The 19,925-nt window shown below is 44.9% G+C and overlaps 2 protein-coding genes across 2 annotated transcripts; one reads left to right on the top strand and one right to left on the bottom strand.

Moving 5' to 3' along the window:
- The first annotated feature begins 366 nt into the window (after window positions 1-366).
- Window positions 367-4,554, top strand: eci1 (enoyl-CoA delta isomerase 1). The gene is made up of 7 exons (XM_079232799.1): window positions 367-474; window positions 1,789-1,914; window positions 2,173-2,300; window positions 2,492-2,638; window positions 2,723-2,844; window positions 3,494-3,672; window positions 3,897-4,554. The coding sequence occupies exons 1-7, from the start codon at window positions 432-434 to the stop codon at window positions 4,061-4,063; spliced, it is 912 nt and encodes a 303-aa protein (XP_079088925.1). The 5' UTR covers window positions 367-431; the 3' UTR covers window positions 4,064-4,554.
- A 268-nt stretch (window positions 4,555-4,822) lies between these two features.
- Window positions 4,823-9,393, bottom strand: LOC306750275 (deoxyribonuclease-1-like; the record flags this gene model as incomplete). Its single annotated transcript, XM_079233676.1, has 8 exons — window positions 4,823-4,921; window positions 6,456-6,549; window positions 6,733-6,887; window positions 6,994-7,106; window positions 7,392-7,507; window positions 8,145-8,225; window positions 8,327-8,415; window positions 9,256-9,393. 8 exons carry the CDS (start codon window positions 9,391-9,393, stop codon window positions 4,856-4,858), a joined length of 852 nt encoding a protein of 283 aa, XP_079089802.1. The 3' UTR covers window positions 4,823-4,855.
- Window positions 9,394-19,925: the final 10,532 nt, after the last annotated feature.

The raw sequence follows: 19,925 nt of genomic DNA, 5'->3' as shown, positions 1-19,925 counted from the left end.
TGGTACGGGGAGGTGGGAAGGAGGCCCCTGAGGGTGTTCTGGAACAACAGGAGATGAGAAGCATTACACACAGATAACTCAATATTTGAGGGATATATATATATATATATATATATATATATATATATATATATATATATATCCCTCAAATATATATATATATATATATGATATATATATAAATATATATATGTATATTATAGTGTTTATTCCTCTTTATTATTCGTACTATCATTTAATCATTACTTTATTTACCTAATCGTGATATGAAGTAATCCAGGGAGTACTACATACTCCGGGACACTAGGTGGCGACAGTGCATCACGAGCGACAGCTGCAAGCCGCCATTGAACTTAAAGCAGAAGAAGAAGACGGAAGGTGTTTCCTTCTTGTCTTTAATTTGGAGTTGAACCAGACACTGAAGGGACGAAATGGCCTTGAGAGCTGTGTTGAGGAACAAGTGCGTCTTGTCAGGTTTGTGCCCACGTCGCCGTGTCTGCCGTGTTAGCGCGTGAGCGCCGTCTCTATAGAAACTGGAGCAAAGGTCACACGAAGAAGAGCCTTCTGCGGCTCCCTTCTGGGTCACATCCCCCTGTTGGGTCTTAATGCGCACCTTTCTTTACATTAATGCAAACTAAATAATGTAGTGTTTTGTGCTTCGATGCCGTACCTTTCACTGTCAACAGCGTGTCGTATCTTATTAAAAGTAACGCGCTGAAGGGCATTTCAGGTCAGCCAGGTTCGATTTCTGCTCGTGCACATTCTCAAACTTAAGGACTTAAAAATTAAAAAACGTGCTCTTACATTTAAGAGTTCCAGGTCTCTTTTAATTGGTTCAGAGAACATCTTCGAGGTGGACACACACCCTTTTTTGGACATATTTTGTATTTATTGTTAAAAGAAAAGAAGAAGAAAAAACATAAATAAATAATAATGTAAAACTCATTGTTCATGGTGAAATAGTTTAATTATCTCATTGTTTGATTAACTAATGACCGAAAAATAAACTATTTCCCAAAAAAAATCAGTAAAACAAAAGCTTTTTAAATTGTGGATCTTTTTGATTTGTTTGATTTGACAGAATTTTTTGCAGTGTTTCCCTTTTCTTCTTGCATTTATAAGGGGTACAAGAATAAAGCGTGTGTGTAATTTGTTCGCAATCACTTTTCATACGTGTTGTCAATTTCTCGTCCATCAGCACCAGAATTTCTGATCGGCTCCAGTTTAGTTTTTCTACCCAACCATTTTCCTATGAATGCATCTACGTATATGATGTACATCCATTAGATTGTTGTTAGTTTAAGCTTATGCATTACCGAAGACATTAAAGATTTCACCCAAATACGATGTGCTTCAAAAATGTTTTAAATCGATCTCTGCAGAAAAAATAATAATGCAGATGTAGGGTTTTTCCTACTTGCACATAGACTTACTCTCCTAGAGACGACCCTAGACTTTACTGTCTCTTTTTGTCTTATCACACCTTTACACTCCAACAGTCTTGAGTGTAATTCTTAGTAACTTGATCATAATGTTGACCTAATCATAACATGCGACGGCATCAACAACCTTATTTTAACATATTGGTGTAATGTAAAGAATTGGAACCACCTTCAGTTTGTAATAATACGACTGTAAGGCGTTGATAGTTTTAGCTAAATCGTAAGTTTAAATTTGTTTCTGATTTGCGTAGGTGTCTAGTGGATATGCACTTCTTGTAACAGATCTTCCTGTGTGTGTGTGTGTGTGTGTGTGCGCGTGTGGGGGTCTGTGTGTGCGTGTGCGCAGGTCTTCTTTCCCAGCGATCCTCCTGCAGCAGTCATGGCAGAGTATGTGCAACTCCTGTCCTCGCCGCTCAGCGGAGGAACAACTCCTCGACGCCTAAAATCGACGTGAATTTTGACCAAAGCACTGGTAAACCTTTTGCCAACAGATGAGCCAATAAAGTCTGCTGTCCAGCTCCCTACTTAAATGTGACAGTGAAATGTCAATTAGATACTGCTGCCTTTAAATACTTGACATTCCATGTCGTAATTTATTTACCTTTTGACATGAATTTGCAGAGAAGTGATGTCAAAGGTATTGATGTAATAGACCAGCATCTCTCTCTCTCTCTCTCTCTCTCTCTCTCTCTCTCTCTCTCTCTCTCTCTCTCTCTCTCTCTCTCTGTAGGTGTGGCTGTGATGCGCCTGCAGAGTCCGCCGGTCAACAGCCTCAGTTTAGATTTCCTCACGGAGCTCTGCATCGGCGTGGAGAAGCTGGAGATGGATAAGAGCTGCCGAGGCCTCATCCTCACCTCGGTACAGTCTTAACTTTCTGCTCTGTATTTGTATGACATTAGAAATAGTATTTGGAGTTGCATTATAGTAAATACTCTTTCATGTTTTAGAATGTTATTTAATTTGTGTGGCTAGCATTTTTGTTGCTGGACTGTGTGACAATTGTGTGTGGTGTGCGTGCGTGTGTGTGTGTGTGGTGTGTTTTAATCCAGAGCCAGCCCAAGGTGTTCTCAGCCGGCCTGGACATCACAGAGATGTACGGGAAGAGTCCAGAGCGCTGTGGAGAGTTCTGGAGAGCCGTTCAGGAGATGTGGCTGAAAATCTACGGCTCCAACATGGTCACCATAGCTGCGATCAATGTACGCAAACACCTTCATCAGAAACTTGATAAATCAAACGTTTCGCAGGTTGCCTCGTAGCCTACCTTGTCCCTCCCTCCGCAGGGTTCCAGCCCTGCAGGCGGCTGTCTCATGTCCATGACGTGTGACTACAGGATTATGGCCGACAACCCGCGTTACAGCATCGGCCTTAATGAGACGCAGCTGGGCATCGTAGCACCTTTTTGGTAAGGAATTATAGGATGACTCCAGAAAATCAAACAACTCTGCACTATTCCACCTGATTGAGTGTCGGAAATAATTGACCCTTCGCTAAGTCCAGGCCAGCTCCGACCTTCATGATCTTCATGTTCATGCTGGTTTTGAGCATTTGGAGGAAGCCTCTGTTAAACGTTATAAATGTAACGGTGGTATTTGTTACACGGAGAGGTTGGAAGGGGATGTACGTTTCTAAAATGTTACGTTCCTACGTAAAAACATGTTGCGTTAACGTTAGCAGAGTATGTTAGCACACCAATAACTAGTGTTACCTCTTTTTGTTAACGAGTTCAATCCTTTTTGTTTAACCAGAAACGGCAGCTGTAGAAGCCAAATATGCAAGACTCCATTGACCAAAAAGTTACTTCATAAAACACACTTCATTCAAACTCAACAGAAAATCAAACTCTCAAACGGCCTTGGTTCATCTTTCCACTTTCTCAACAATCGCTAACTCTGGTTTGACGGACATTTACCCTTTTCCCCCAAAAAATGTATATTTCTTCAGGAAATGCAGCTAGTGACAGTGTGGGCTACACGCTAGCACTGGAAGCTTGACTGATTAGCTCACAACAAAAGGCTGCAGTTTCGCAAATACTCAATTGCTGCTGTCTGCAGGTTTAAGGACACCATGATGAACACAGTGGGCCAAAGAACCACAGAGCTGGCTCTGCAGTTAGGGCTGCTCTACAACCCGGCAGAGGCCCTGAAGATAGGCCTGGTGGACCAGCTGGTACCTGAAGACCAGGTCCTCGCCACAGCCACGCAGACCATGACCAAGTGGTTGGCTATTCCAGGTATATTGGCACCTTTTCATGCATGATCAGTGAACTTGCCAGTCCAGCCACACTTTAGCTTCAGTGTGAGTAGTCGCATGTAAGACTTTGGGTTGTTGCTCCCTATCGATGCTACCGCTAAAAGTACCAGTTATGTTGCATTAATGTTGGGGCGAAAAGCCAAATACTATTTTACTCCACTTTTGGAATCGGTGAGCCTAATGGTTCATCTGTCCGCTTCACAGACCACGCCAGAACGATCACCAAGTCCATGATGAGGAAGCCAACCATCGACAAGCTGACGTCCAACAGAGAGGCCGACATCCAGCACTTTGTTAACTTCATCACCAAAGACTCCATTCAGAAGTCGCTGGGCATGTACATGGCGATGCTTAAAAAGAGAAAGAGCTAGAGGAGAGTTTTCGTTAAAGTAGCATCAACACGTACCCATTTATTTTGAGATGTATTTACTAAGCTAGTTAGCGGAACATGCTAACATTTGAAGTTTATGGAAAAAGCAGAAAAACAAAGGAATACTCTGCTTTGAAATGTAGAGAAATCCCAAACTTCACAAACCTACCCTGCTCGGTTACGGTTGCTAAGCTGTGACCCGGTCTCTACCGAGTGCCTACCATTAAAAACCATAACTAATGAAAGTAACCTTGGGTGCATTTGAACAGCCCATGGTTGATGTCTTTGTGACCGATTAATCTACATAACCTGACTGAACTGCTTTTTAGCCTGAAATTTCTGAAGCATTGGGGGTTTTTATGTGTTCAGATAATTGATTTTTGTGATTAAAGAATACATTACTTGTGTTCAGTTTTGTCTGTGTACTTCATCTTTAAAAACTTATCTCCATGATCAAATTGAGAAATAAAGTCGCTTTTGTTTTGAATGCAACGGAGACATTTTTACTACTGCTGCTGCTGCTGTCATGATACGTGAAAGCTTAATTTTTTGTGTGCAACATTTTTCAATACCACTACACATTGTGCTGCCACTTGATACAACACAGGTGTATGGGCTTCTGTTTATGCTGCTTTAAAAAATAAAATGTAATGACACAATAGTAGAATAGCAGAAATTATTTTATTTTAGTCTTGTGAATTTAATGCTGCGAGATTGCAAAGGCTACCCCCACTGATCGCTCATGATTCCAGTTCAGCCTGGAGGTTTCTGCAACACTTGTGGGAGTGAAGATTCAGGCGGCAGCAGCCGGGCCAACCAGCTCCACCTCCACGGGGAAATGGTCGCTGACAGCCAATGCCTGAGAGGGATAGAGAACATTTTGAAGTTTCTTGTTAGTCTATCTTAAGCATACAGAAGATTGCCTTGATTAAAAAACATGGTTTATTATCGCTAAAGGACTACATATAGTACTGGTTTTGCATGTTTCAACCCTTCAACTGCGCACTATATTCCAAGCATGTATGTGTGCAAGTAAAAATGAATAGTCAAGCAATCCAAACAAAAACTGGTGAAGTTAGATTCTTTATTTGGGGCTTTGAGCCGGATTATTTGCTCGGCTGGTCTGGGTCACCTTCGGTTTCCCAGCAACTGCTCAAAAGAAAGAAACAGTCCAGCAGATTATTTAATGAGTTTTACAGATGCTTGGAGGCAGACTTTGTTCCCTCCGGACAGAGCTAGGCTAACTTTTCTGTTTCCACTCTTAAGCCTAGTTTATGGTTCTCCGTCACGCCGTCGTTGAGCATTCGAAGTTCTGCGTCGAGGGACCGCGTTGCTCTGCAATTAACCGCCATGCCGCCAGGGGTGTGCCTTTGTGGCTGTGTGGTTTCAGGGGTTATAGCCGAATTCCGGTCACAGTAAACAATGGCGACCAAGTTGGAGCGGCTGCATTAAAGTTGGAGCTCATCAATATTGAAGAGCAAATGCTTATATTGCAAATGATGAAGCGCAGGCGACAGAGAAGACGTTTGCGGAGGTGGTCTGTACGACCACTAAACCGGTCGAGGCTGGGAAAAAGCAACAGCCGGAAATTACGTTCTGAGCGGACCAATCACAGCGCTTACGGTCCGCGTCAACGCGACGCGTAGTTAGGATTTTTTGGAGGTGCGCGTCAGGCTACGGCGTAGGGGTCTGCGTCGACGGCGTAGCTACGGCGTAGGTACGCCGTCGACCTGACGGAGAACCATAAACTAGGCTTTAGTGCTAAGCTAAGCTAACAGCCTGCTCGCTGCAGCTGCATATCGACTGTAAAACACGACAGTGGTGAAGTCAATCTTCTCATCCAACCCTCCATCAGAAAGCAAATAATTTCCCCAAATCTTGAACGATACCGTTGAGTGTAACTTAAACACACATTACGTAATTATCTAGGAGTCTCTCAAATCAATAGCAAAATGATATCGAGAAGTAGAGGGAAATTGTTTTGGGAGTTGTCTTCATTGTTAAACAACCACCATTGCCATCTGACGTGAATCTGAAATCATGTTCACGGACAAGTATTATTCCCGTTTGGACATTTCACTGAAATGAAAAGTAATGTTAGCTAACGCAACGTGAGTTTGCTAACTTATCATCAGATGAGTTCACTGCCTGGTATTATGAATCCCACTACTTTTCTTGGCATAGCTGTTTAAGGCCGAGATGGTTAGGTAGGGTGAAGGTAGCCCGTTGGTCAGGGTCATGGACTGTCTATAAGAAGTGATGTCACCCGTTAGTTTCTGGACTGCCGCTTTGAAGCCTTGAGTTTGGCATTTTGGACATTGACTCTTTTTTACTGCATCGCAACTGATGGGAATCCTATCATAGAGGAGAATTAAAGCAAAAGTTGTCTTCACCTCTTTGAGGCTGAGATTCAAGTCCACCATGAAGTTGTAGACCTTAGCACTGCCGGGCACCACTTCCTTCACCATGTCAGCTGTGACCACAATCCTGCAAATACAGGAAGAGGGTTGGAATAAAACGATGGTTATTGATGACATAAATGATGACCAGCTCGAAGATGACTGGGGTCAAATCTGATTTAGCATTATCTGTCTTACGTATGCAGAGCTTCTCAGGTATTTGTAAAGATGTGGTGTGTGTGCATCTGAGTGCCCATGCATGTGTCCCCACCTGTCATAAGCGCAGTTAGTGTGTGACACCGTCGTGTCGGCCTCGTTGGGGATCAGCCAGTGGAAACTCTTGTCCGTGAAGAGGCGGATCTTCTGCCATTTGGAGCCGGATACGTAAGTGCAGCCTGTGTTGAAGTCGCCCAGTAGCACGATGTCCTGCAGAGAGACGGGAACAGTTTCGACCACACCCCATCTCATATTTGTAACAATATCCGATGCATTCTTTTCGTTTTTCGATTGATTTTGCGTGTGTTTTCTTCACATTGGTGTTCCAGCGGGCGCGGACATCGGTCACCACGTCATAGAGGGCATCGGCTTCCTTCACGGCGGAGTCTGGAGAGGTGTGCTGGGGGATCAGAACAAAGTTCCTCACAGCTATGGAATGGGAGGAGGGAAGAAGGAGTGGATGAAGGGGGGAAACGGGTGAAGGAAAGGAGACACAAGTTTAGATTTTGGGATATTGCAGAAAAGAGATGTCAACACTATTTCGCTGACGTAAATATGCATGGCAGCAAGAATTCACAAGTCTTTGTGGGGTTTTTAAAAGGTCATTGGTGACCAACAGATCTTTGACCTCAGAATCTCACACAAGTCTGGTGTTTAGTTCTCAGTCGATCGCCTAACAAACGAGGCAATCGACATCACTGGCCCAGGGCCTACCGGTTTGTTTGGAGGTGAACATGACGACGAAGGGCTCTCGGCTGAAGGTGTCCGTCCCGCACGCCTCACAGCCGTCGTCGTAGGTGTAGTTTTTAGCCACGGACACCGTCTCCTCCCTGCAGAGGAAAGATACTACTTGAGCACGTCTGTAAGTCCTGTGTTTCCATTTGTGGATAAGCACCGTGAACTAAGAATCGTGTTTGCGTTAGCTTGGAATGAGCCCTTCATGTCTACATATTGAGATGCCCATGTTTATACAGAAGCCCAGAACGGACAAACCAAACATCGGCTCTAGAGAGAGACTTTTGCGCTATTCATGTTCCCTGAAGGCCATTGTATGGATCTCCTGCACACTGGCCCTTTAAGTGAATTCGTTGAGAAATTGCTGTCAACGGCACGAAAAGCTGTCAAAAGTGAAGCGTTTTCTAGCACAGCACGTGACACACGATCACCACCTTCAGTCTGCTAATATGTATCTGGACCCGGCTTTAATTAAACCAGTGGTGGGAAGTAACTCAGTATATGTCACTAATTTTGAGGCACGTTGAGGTATTTGAGTGTTTCCAATTTCTGTTACCAAATACCTCTCACTTCAGAGGCCATCGCTCACAATAAGGACAAAGACACTGTGCAAATCTGAAGTATAAATGGAACTTTGAAGGATAAATAGTTCAGTTTCTGTTCATCGATGTGAGGCCTCAACGGAGGACCTTCTACAGAAGATCGCTTGTTTTGGCCTTTCTGTGTGTTTACCTGTAGAGGAAGAGATATCTCTCCTTGTAGGTGCTGCGACCCAGAGGCTCGCTGACGATGTACCTGAACTGAGGAGAATCTCTACGAAAACACACACACACACACACATACCCTTTTGTTTATCTTTACCGTAATATTAAACATATGTGCTCTGCTTGGTGCTCTGCTTGGTGCAGTCTAACTTGTTGACGTGCTCCATGAGTTTTTTGGTCGCCGACAGATCGCTGTCTCTGACCTCCTGGATCAGAATGATGTCATAGCGATGGACAATCTGAGAAACACAAAACAACACATACCTGATGAGAGTTCAGAGTTCTCGGAGCAGCTGCGTCTTATTATATGAGTTGATTGAACCTAAAGAGGTGAGCCACCAAATCGTCTCTTTTTCATCATAATTAAATGTAGGTAGTAAAGGGGTACTTTGATCATTCTACACAATAAAGTTCACTGGTCATGGCAGGCTTCAACTTTAATGTTGTTTTTTACTCGCCCCGATACAAAGTGTTTTATTTATTAGTGGTTATAAAATAACAACAAAAACCAAAGTGTATTGTTGTGTTGATTCTTTATTTAAAGCTACTACAAGAAACTTTATTTTTGTTTTGATTTTGGCGGCCCCTGTGGACAAAGGTGGTAGTGTTTCCGAGGACCAGAGTCCCTTTAGAGAATCCTTCTAGCCCTGCAGAAGTACTCTCGATACCTCTCAAAACAGCTGTATAATGTCTTCAGTGGCACTGGAGGAGAACATTACCCCTATGATGTCACCGTGATGTCATTAGGGTCATATGAGCTCGGGCTTGGACAGTAGAAATGGAAAACCTGCGTTACAAACTGGAAAAGTATTCTTTAAAAGCAACGGGAATTTACCAGGCGAGGAGGGTCTGGGTAAATTATGAAATGGTTGCATTGTGGGAAATGTAGAATCCTTTTTACATTGTTTTATTTAATCTTCCTTTTGTGAGTGCCCCTTTGATCTACATTGGGAGTTGGTCAACTTTGTGGTATTTTAGTTACTCAGCATCGTTCAAAATATATCATCTTCACACTACAAATGAGAGTACTTGTAATGAGACACAGTCTGAGAAAAGAAAGAAAGTAAAACAGTTCAGACCTTGCTGATGAGACCCATGAGAGTCGCGTTGGAAGCTTTCTTGTCACCAAAGGTCTTGATGTTGAAGGCTCCCAGCGTCAGGGAGGCAGACAGCTGCAGCAGCGCCAGCAAGACGCCCAACGCACACACCCAACGCATCCTGGGCCAAAGAGGTCAGATTAATGTAGATATTTAAAATACATCATTGTAAATCTTGATTTTATGACACATTACGTCAGCATTAAATAGGCAAGGCAAGTTTATTTGTATCGCACATTTCAACAACAAGGCGATTCAAAGTGCTTCACATAAAACCATTAAAAGCATCAAAACATAATGCAGAAGAAAACAAGATTTAAAAACAATTAAGAACATTCATTTTAAAATATAAAAAAAACAGTCAAAAAGCAAAAAAAAGAATAAAAGTTGCAGTGCAGTTTAAGAAATAAAATGCAGTAGTGAGATGCAGAAATGTATTAAAATCCTTGAATCTGGTTCAATTAAAGGCAACAGCAAACAGAAAAGTCTTCAATGTGGACTTAAAGGAGCTGAGGGTCTCAGAGACCTGCAGCTTTCAGGAACCTGAAGCTGAACGCTGCTTCTCCGTGTTTAGTTCTGACTCTTGGAACAGAAAGTAGACCCGTCCCAGACGACCTGAGGGGTCGGGATGGTTCATGAGGTAGCAGCAGATCACAAACATACTTAGGCCCTACACCATTCAGTGCTTTATAAACCAGCAGAATGCAGCACTGAGATCCAGTAATACTAAGACTGAAGTTCTGCCACGGTCTGTGTTGTCGTTGAAAACCTTAACAAGAGCAGTTCCAGTACTGTGGTGCTGACGGAAGCCGGACTGGAAGACATCAACAGGTTTTTTACTTAGAAATGGGAGGTTCGATATTGGCCAATAATCTTTCATTATTTTCTCTATTCGGACCGGCTTAGCATTTCTTAGTGGGTGCAATGGCATCATTAACATGTTTTACTTTGGAATTGAAGCCATCCACAAGCTCAATGACTGAGATGCAAGAGAGGGCTGGTGTGGAGGAGAACTGGTTACATTACTGAAAACACTCACTGGTGTTTTCAGTAATGTAACGCTTTGTCACAACCTCGGTTTGGACATTTGTGTGCAGGGACATTGCACTCAGAGAATGCAACATCAGTCGCAGCAACCTTGGAAATGTTCAGACCTTTGGTGATGATTAGGTCCAGAGTGTGTTGTGGGTGGGACCTGTTGCATGCTGAGTCAGATCATAGTTATCAAGGATGCCACATAGCTCTATAGACCCTCTGTCCTGGGGATTATCAACATGGATATTAAAATCACCAACAATGACAACACAATCAAAATCAATACAGCTTATAGGCGGCCGTTCAGTGAACTCATCAAAGAAGGTTGCACAGTATTTAGGTGGTCTGTAAATGTTGAGGAATAAAACTTGAGTAGATTTCAGAGCCACATATTCAAAGGAAGTAAAATGACCAAAAGACATCTGCTTGCATTGAGACTCATTAAACCCTAGAACACTAACGTCGGGTGATTTTCACCAAAGCAATTGTGGTTACGTTATTTTCATTGTGTTGCTTTTGTCTGAGTTGCGTGGGTCTTTATGTAGCTTCATGCTGCTCACTGACGTTAGTGAAGGTGGGCGTGTCTTATTGAAGTCGGGCATGCCTTATTTAATGTGGGCGTGTCTTATTGAAGGTGGGCATGTCTTATGGGAGGTGGGCGTGTCTCTCTGCTCAACCTTCACGTGTTCGGGTGATTTTCACCCTACGTTGATAGAGGGTGAAAAAACTCCAGATGGGTTTTACCATTGACAGTGTTGGGGTAGTTACTCAGAAAAAGTAACTAGTTACAAGTTACTAGTTACTTCTGAAAATTGTAACTAGATTCCTTTACTAGTTACTGCATTTGAAAAGTAACTACCCTACTAGTTACTTTACTTTCCATTTTTTTAAGCAAATGTACAAATTAACCGTAAGGATACATGGACAAACATCATGGCCCTTTCATCACTTTATTTTCAATGTTCAATAAAGGGCATCCCTTTGCCTTTCCACATAGTGTATTGTAATTGTAAACATGTAAAACAAAATGGCATATAAAACTCAGCCATTAACTTGAACGAACATTAACCCTGTTCACACTGTCTGACCAAAGAAATATGCCTCACTTTAAAATCCACAAACAACAGGATACAAGAGGCTGTGTTTAGTGGGGACATTCAGGTCAAACAGCAGAACACATTGAAAACAGGCTTTTGGAAACATGAGACCCCACTAAACCAAATGTTTAAGAACAAAACCAGCTTGTTATAGGAATCATTGTAGTGGTTTAAGAAAGATAGAAACATAAATGGTACTTTTGGTGATTGGACGCTGCAGCTGAGCGGACTGATCGCTGGAGTTTCATACCAGAGTGAAGACGATCACAGATTAAACTCAAGTTATATATTAAATCTGTTTTCTTATTCACCATCTGGTTAAAATATGTTCATTGTAGGTCTGAACCACAAAAGGACCACACACTACTGTCTTCTAAGATTGTGTCTGTTGTTTCCCTCAATAACTTGTATTATGTATGACATTAAAATCAGAGAGCTGGAGAGAGGAAACACTTTTTACAACATGTAATGAAGAGAAACTATATTTATATTGTGGGTTATTTCATAATGATGTCACAATCAGACTCATTCCGCCAGTAGAAATGGATCCTGCGCGTGTCAGCAGGACACATCACAGTATATAAATACTCAATGCAGATTATTAAACGGTAACAGACAAACATCTCCACTCTGACACTCATGATAACTGTGTCTTTCATAATGTAAGTAGTAGTTTAACACCATTAAATCAGCTATTTTAAGTGCATTTTTATTGGAATGTTCGCTAAAAACTCTCCGGACAAACCTCCGTCAGCTGTTAAAGCGACTAACAGCTCATCAGATGTGATCCGCTGATCAGATGTGATCCGCTGTCAGTCGGTCGCAGTCATCAGAAACCTACGTCGCTTCAGTGACGCTTCAGAGGAAAGGACGTCTCATGTCTATTAAAACATATTTCCTCGCGTCTTCTCTCCGCGCTTGGTTGAGGGAAACGGGGATGCAGTTTAGAGACTTGGGACGTACCTGTGACAGACTGTTCATCAGGAAGTGTCGTGTGACTCGCGCGCCACTAAAAGAAAACTTTTCGGACTGGTACAAATGTCTTGAGTAACGCAGGAACGCGCGTTACTGAGGTCTAGTAAAGTAGTGTAGTTACCAATATGTTGAATGTAATGCGTTACTTTACTTCGTTGCCTATAATAGTAATTACGTTGCTGTAATCCGTTACTTTGTTACTCGTTACCCCCAACACTGACCATTGAAGGGAGACTTTTCCTTCACAGGACAAAACAAATATTTTGAGCCTTTTCTCAGGGTCACCCCATGATACTTCAACTTGCCTTGTATTGTTGTATTTTAATATATTTTGATGAAAAGTATATTTTATCAGGTACATTATATCGGGTGAAATATACCCAACGTTAGTGATAGTGTGACTATTTGTAACGTTTGTGTTCTAGGGTTAAATAAAATAGCAACTCCACCTCCTTTCTTATGCGCTCTTCTTTCACTCAGGAAACTGAAGTTGGGAGGTGTTGATTCAATAAGAACAGCTGCTGTTATCTTAGTCTAACCAAGTTTCGGTTAAAAACTTGTTACAGGCAAGTAAAGTTGACTATGTATTGTATGTTGTACTAACACATGTTTATTTAGTGTAGTATACTTACACTTGAGTTTAAGTAACTAAAAATAATTAGTAAGGAGTACTTAAAGCTTTACTCAAGATTCACTTTTGACTAGTATAGTATATTTCAAATTACTATTTCTAACTAAATTACTATTTTCTAACTAAATTATTTCAAGTGAAATATACTTTGTGTGTATTCTTAGGGCTGTGCTGATACCGACATATCTGATACATATCTGATACATGTCTGATACGGTGCTTAGCCGTAACACAGTCCTCCTGGGCAGGCACCAAAATGTAATGTTCACAGTGTTGGCACAGTGGTCTGAGCTACTTATGTCAAAGTTATAGCTTTAGTCATGGTTTTAACTTTAGTCATGGTTAAAACTTTATAACAACAATTAATAACCCACAACTAGCACTCTTTAACAGGGCAAAACACCACGACACAACAGTTTGTGACACATAAACAATTTGCAACACTAATAATTGTACATTTATAAAATTACACCGCCGAACTGCATGCTGGGTAAATGTTACTTTACGGTTGCTGCAGCCTCTTGCAAACCTTCAACACATCTCCAGGGAATCAGTTGTTGGCTATACAAACAATAAATATGTCTCTTAACACGCACTGCACGTTCGATCCCTGGTCTCCCCATGGTTCACATGTTGAAGTGTCTCTCAACATTAGCAGCAGGAAGACACACTCAATATTTTACACACAGTTATATTGCTTAATAACCTACCTTATTGTTCTTCAAAAGAAAAAATGAGACTCAAAGTCCAAGCTGTCTTTCTGCCTCAGCTTCTGATCCACTAGATCCACCGTGTCTTGACTGAATGTTGGCTTCTGCACGAGCTCAGACCCCAGCCGGTATTTATTACTTGAGTCTATCAAGTTATCTTTACTCAAAACAATTATTAAATTGGTTATTTTTGACCTGCAAGAAACTGTAACTTGGTAAAAACTAGTAAGAAGTGATATTTTTGATAGCCAAGTAAAGTTAACTAATTTAATGTAAGTCTGGGGCACTATTACATTTTACAGTGTGGTCACAGGACACAGGATCCCTGTTCCTGCAAGTTTATTGAGCTGCGAGTCGTTTCATGAGGGGATCTGGGTAAAATATTGTTCCGGCATTGCAGGAGAATAGGTTATCCTTTTGCGTGGTTACACTGGTCCGGCCGTGATTGTGAGTGCAAAGGTCGTAAAATATCATCATCAGCTTCCAGTGTGGTGGCTTTTTGTGTTGGTGATCTGACATTACATGTGTCTGTAAATTACATTTAGTCATCCAGAGTAAAAACCGTATTCTGTGTTACTGTAACACAACATAGCTGCATTACAGATACTGTGCATATTGTTGAATACTCTACATCATAATTCTACGCAGCAGCAAACAGGTTTACACTATTGTTGTACTAAATCATTCATCCATGTTATTGTGACAAAACACCCTTTCTGCATGAAAGAAGAGTCCAAGGTGCATATTTACCTGCTTCTTGAGTCGTGTGGTCAAGGAGAAGGCCTGTTGTAAGCGGGGCACAGAGTCTCGCGTGTGTGAATCCCTGGAAGCTCCTCCACAACGTCTGAGCAGAGACATCGGCGGTGTCTCTCGGGAGGTTTTTATTTACCTGCACAGCGCATGTGACCGGGAGGGGAGGGGTGAAGGGAGGAGGTGGGGAATCTGTGTTTTCAGGTCAAGGAGGCCCAGTTTCGGCATTGTTGCCGCTCACGGTGGTTTTATGTGTCGCAATGTGTCAGTCTTGTAGTAGAAGTTTGATTCAATTTTGTTTCTAGAATTGTTCAACCAACAACCCACCTGAGGCGGGTTATTAAGGATTATTATCCGTTTAATTCCACTGGTCAAACTCACCTCTTGAACCAGAGTGGGCAGGTGGTCAACAGAGGCTATTTTCACCTGCGGCGTTCACAGTAGCAGTGAGAAGGAAACAGATGGCGTGAATATGTGATAATGGGAGTTGATTTGAGGTCGCGTGTGAGGAAATCTCTCTCCTGTATTGAGCCATAAGGTGACCCAAACTACAGCCTGAGGATATACTTGTTTTCTGAAGGATAGACTTATTATACACTTACTTTTTCAGAAGTGGATACATTTGTAAATATAATTACGTCATATATGCATGAACATCAATGTCATGTAGCAATCATAGTGGAACATGTATTTTAAGATGAAAGCTGAAAGTAATTCTAGATAATTATTTGATTGTAAAACATACTATACTTTATTTATTAAATTACTTTCAAATTGTTTACAAATTAATTCATATTTCAAAAGTTGGGCGAGATGAGTCGAAAAATTGCCTTCAGTTTTAATATTATATTAATGGATTGGTCTCATTATGGGAATATTACATGACATTTGTTACACATTATGCATGTTTTGAGTAGTAAATGCCATGTCTTCAACATGTTTGTGTTTTTTGTGTCAGCAGTTTAGAAGGACTTTATCCTGGAGGTAAGCAGCAGGTGAGCCATCATTGAGACCTCAGACATGCTCTATTGCGGCGTGATGGATGGAACCAGGGAGTCACAGCTCGTGGCTAAAATGACAACATTTACTTAAGTGGGCCTCAGTATTTCCATTTTCTGCTACTGTATACTTCTACTATACTACAATTCAGAAATACATGTTTTACTCTACTATGTTTATTAGACAACTTTGGAATACCTTGTAGATTTTGATTATTAATATAAATAAAAATCAATTAATAAATGATGCTGTCTTATAGATAAAGCTATACATATATAAATGTGTTAATATTATCTCTGCCTTTACCAGCTGCAACGTTAGTGACACTTGCATATAAATCATTAGTTATAATCCAGTCATATAATGTATATTATTTTAAAATAGGCCATTCAACATAGTGAAGCTATGAGGGTATTTCAAACAGACTATTTTAATGCTATCATGCTGCGAGTAGATTACATACAAAGTCAATGCACAGACGTGTATGGATGCAAATACTGACTCTGTTAGAAGGGGTGTGGTGTTCAGAACCCAAATGCACAGACGCAGCAGTTCAAGTTCCAAGGGCGGACTTTATTGCGACAAAACAAAACACAACGAATAGACAGACTAATACCAACGGTAATGTTCAGCGAACACAGGAGATCCACCTCCCCTGCTCCAGAGTCGGGAGGGCAACTCAACCGCTCTTGTGAAGGCTGCTCTTGAAGCACGCCGGACGGATTACGCTCCAGAGTCGGGAGGGCAACTCAACCGCTCTTGTAGTCAATGCTCTTGAAGCACGCCAGACTGATTCCGCTCCAGAGTCGGGAGGGCAACTCAACCGCTCTTGTGATCCACTCTCACCTGACGAAGCAAACCAGACTGGAACTGGAACAACCCGACAAATGAGCCAGGTACGCAGTGGTCCCTAAATCACCTGCCGGTGATCAAGGCAATGCACAACAGCTGGGATGAATGAGAGGGGCGTGGCAGTGGGCGGAAACCGGGGGTGGAGACTTACGAGCAGACAGGGAATCCAACAGTGCCCCCCCCCCTTAACGGGAGCCTCTTGGCGAACCACCGGATCTACCAGGGTTCTGTCGATGGTAGTCTCTAATGAGCCCCGGATCAAGAATCCGAGAACGGGGCACCCAGCACCGTTCCTCTGGGCCATACCCCTCCCAGTCTACCAGTTACTGATATCCCCTACCCCGTCGGCGGACATCCAGGAGGCGATTGACCGTGTAGACGGGGCCCCCCCTCAATGAGACGGGGGGGTGGAGGGGGTACAGACGGAGGATTTAAGGGACTGGAGACAATGGGCTTGAGGAGAGAGACATGAAATACTGGGTGAATTCTCATGGAACGAGGCAGCTGAAGTTTGACCGACACCGGGTTGACGATGGAGATGATGGGATAAGGGCCGACATATCTGGGGGAGAGCTTCCTACACTCGGTGCGGAGGGGGATGTCCTTGGTCGAAAGCCACACCAATTGACCAACACGGTAGTCCGGGGCTGGAACACGCCGTCGATTCGCCGATCTCCTGTTCTGTTCTGCTGTGCGAAGTAGAGCGGCCCGAGTCTCTCTCCACACGCGCCTACAACGACGGGCATTGCTTTGGACCGAAGGTACGGCAACCTCAACCTCCTGGCTGGGGAACAGGGGAGGCTGAAAACCCAAAGAGGCCTCAAATGGGGACAGCACGGTGGCAGTAGATGTGTGGGAATTGTGGGCGTACTCGACCCACGGAAGGTGACGGCTCCATGACGAGGGATTGGTGGCGGACACACACCTGAGGATGGCCTCGAGCTCCTGGTTCATCCTCTCAGTCTGGCCATTAGTCTGTGGGTGGAATCCTGAGGAGAGGCTGGCCGTGCCGCCGAGGGTGTGACAGAAGGCCTTCCACAACTGGGATGAAAACTGAGGACCGCGGTCCGAAACTATGTCCGCCGGGATGCCATGAAGCCTCACCACATGTAGAACTAGCAGATTGGCGGTTTCACGGGCCGATGGAAGCTTGGGCAGGGGAATTAAGTGAGCAGCCTTTGAAAACCGGTCCACAACCGTCAGAATGACGGTGTTGGTGTCAGATGGAGGGAAACCAGTAACGAAATCCACACCGATATGGGACCACGGGCATTGGGGCACAGGAAGTGGTCTGAGTAACCCCACGGAAGGTCGATGCGAAGCCTTGTTGCGGGCGCACGTAGTGCAGGCCAGCACATACGAACGCGTATCCTCCTCGAGGGACGGCCACCAAAAGATGCGGCGGAGCCAGTTTATAGTTCGGCGGATGCCCGAGTGGCCCGAAAGACGGGACTCGTGGGCCCACTGCAGGACTTGGGAATGGGCGGCCTCAGGAACAAACAGGAGGTTCGGGGGACCTCCTCCGGGGTCAGGCTGGGTGTGCTGGGCCTCACGTACCACCCTCTCAATCTCCCAGGTGACTGCACCCAGCACGCACAAGGCGGGCAGGATGGTGTCGAGAGTAGAACCTCCCTCCTCCGGAGCAAACTGACGGGAGAGTGCGTCTGGCTTGGTGTTCTTGTGCCCTGGCCGGAAGGTGATGGTGAAGTTGAAGCGTGTGAAGAACAAAGCCCAGCGGGCCTGGCGGGAATTGAGGCGTCTCGCCGAATGGATGTATTCCAAATTGTGGTGGTCGGTCCATACAATGAAGGGAAGCACCGATCCCTCCAGCCAGTGCCTCCACTCCTCCAAGGCTAACTTGACCGCCAACAGTTCGCGGTTGCCAACGTCATAATTCCTCTCCGCCGGGGACAATCTGCGGGAGAAGAAGGCACAAGGATGGAGCTTGGAGTCGGAAGCGGACCGCTGGGAAAGTACAGCTCCGACTCCGGTGTCCGAGGCGTCCACCTCGACGACAAACTGGCGGGTCTCGTCTGGGTGGACCGAAACGCATAGAACCGGGTATTCTGACTGTGATTGCCAGACACGTGCAGGGAAATTGGCTGAGTCCAGTGTGTTATCTCTGCCAGTGAACTGCCATCCAATGCGCTCACCAGCAGAGTGCGCTCCAGCGCCTCCACAGGAATTTCTTGACTCCTAATGAAGTCAGTGTCCAAAAAGTTCTGTTCAGCCCCGGAATCAATGAGGGCTGACAGGTGCACAGGCCCTGATGACAGCCTCAGGGTGGCAGGAAACAATGACCGAGACTCAGAATGGGGAATTCTCCTTGACCCACTCGCCAGCACCCCCACTCCTACTGACGAGCTCTCTCTTTTGGCCGAGCGGAGCACACGGCCATGCGGTGTCCCGACTCCCCGCAGTACAGGCAGCTTCCTGTGCGGAGGTCTCTCTCCTTCCTCCTGAGAGAGATGAATCCGCCCGAGCTGCATCGGCTCCGGTTCCAACGGGGGAGGGGCCGAGGAAGGGGAGCGGGCGCGCGCCTGGCCGTACCGTCCGACCGGGCTCGGGGGCTGAGAGCCGGGAGCGGAAGAAAACTGACGCACCGGACTGGAAGACCGGTAGTGCCTCTCCCGACGGCGTTCCCGAATACGGTTGTCCATCCTGACTGTGAGAGCGATGAGCTCCTCTAAGGAATCCGGTTCGTCCCGGACGGCCAGTTCATCTCTCAGAAGCTCCGACAGACTGCAGCGGTATATTCCCTTCAGCGCCTCACTCCCCCATCCCGACTCCGCCGCCAGAATCTGAAAATCCACGGAGTATTCCGCTGCGCTGGTGGACCCCTGGCGGAGACTGAGCAGGCGCTGTACAACGTCCCGGGTGTACACCGGGTGGTCGAATACGCTCTCGAAAGCCTCCTTGAAGCGCTCGTAGGAGACCCGAGTAGAGCGTCTGTGGAGCCACGCCTCAGCCCAGACCAGCGCCTTACCACGTAGCAAACCCACCGTATATGCCACCTTCGCATTGTCCGAGGCGTACGTGCGGGCTGCTGGGTGAAAACAAACCGACACTGGAGCATGAACCCTCGGTACTCCCCAGACGCGCCACCATAAGGCGCAGGAGAGGGAACAAAGGACTCACGGGTGCAGGCGGACTCCTCGTCCTCCGGGACCGGCTCCGTGGCGGCGGGGCGGCGCAACGAGAGGTTGTGCAACAAGCCTCCGATCTCCTCCATCTGGGACCCGATGGTACGCTGGGAGTTCAGTAAGACCTGCAACACCTGCTGGTGTTGGCCGAGGAGAGCGCCCTGCGAGGCAACTGCCCCCTGCAGCTGATCTGCAGCAAGCGATGCTGCTGCGGCGGCTGGGTCCGTCATCTTTGGTTGGGTTGTTCTGTTAGAAGGGGTGTGGTGTTGAGAACCCAAATGCAGACGCAGCAGTTCAAGTTCCAAGGGTGGACTTTATTGCGACAAAACAAAACACAACGAATAGACAGACTAATACCAACGGTAATGTCCAGCGAACACAGGAGATCCACCTCCCCTGCTCCAGAGTCGGGAGGGCAACTCAACCGCTCTTGTGAAGGCTGCTCTTGAAGCACGCCGGA

This window comes from Taurulus bubalis (genome assembly GCF_910589615.1).
Source record: "Taurulus bubalis genome assembly, chromosome: 17".
NCBI classification, from domain to species: Eukaryota; Metazoa; Chordata; class Actinopteri; order Perciformes; family Cottidae; genus Taurulus; species Taurulus bubalis.
Note: the sequence above shows the minus strand (reverse complement) of the source record. Positions and strands in the feature narration are given on the sequence as shown.

Coding starts and splice junctions, on each gene's coding strand:
- eci1 (XM_079232799.1), top strand. CDS start 432: ATGGCCTTGAGAGCTGTGTTGAGGAACAAGTGCGTCTTGTCAG. Junction 2,845..3,493: donor GGCATCGTAGCACCTTTTTG/GTAAGGAATTAT, acceptor TGCTGTCTGCAG/GTTTAAGGACACCATGATGA. Junction 3,673..3,896: donor CAAGTGGTTGGCTATTCCAG/GTATATTGGCAC, acceptor TCCGCTTCACAG/ACCACGCCAGAACGATCACC.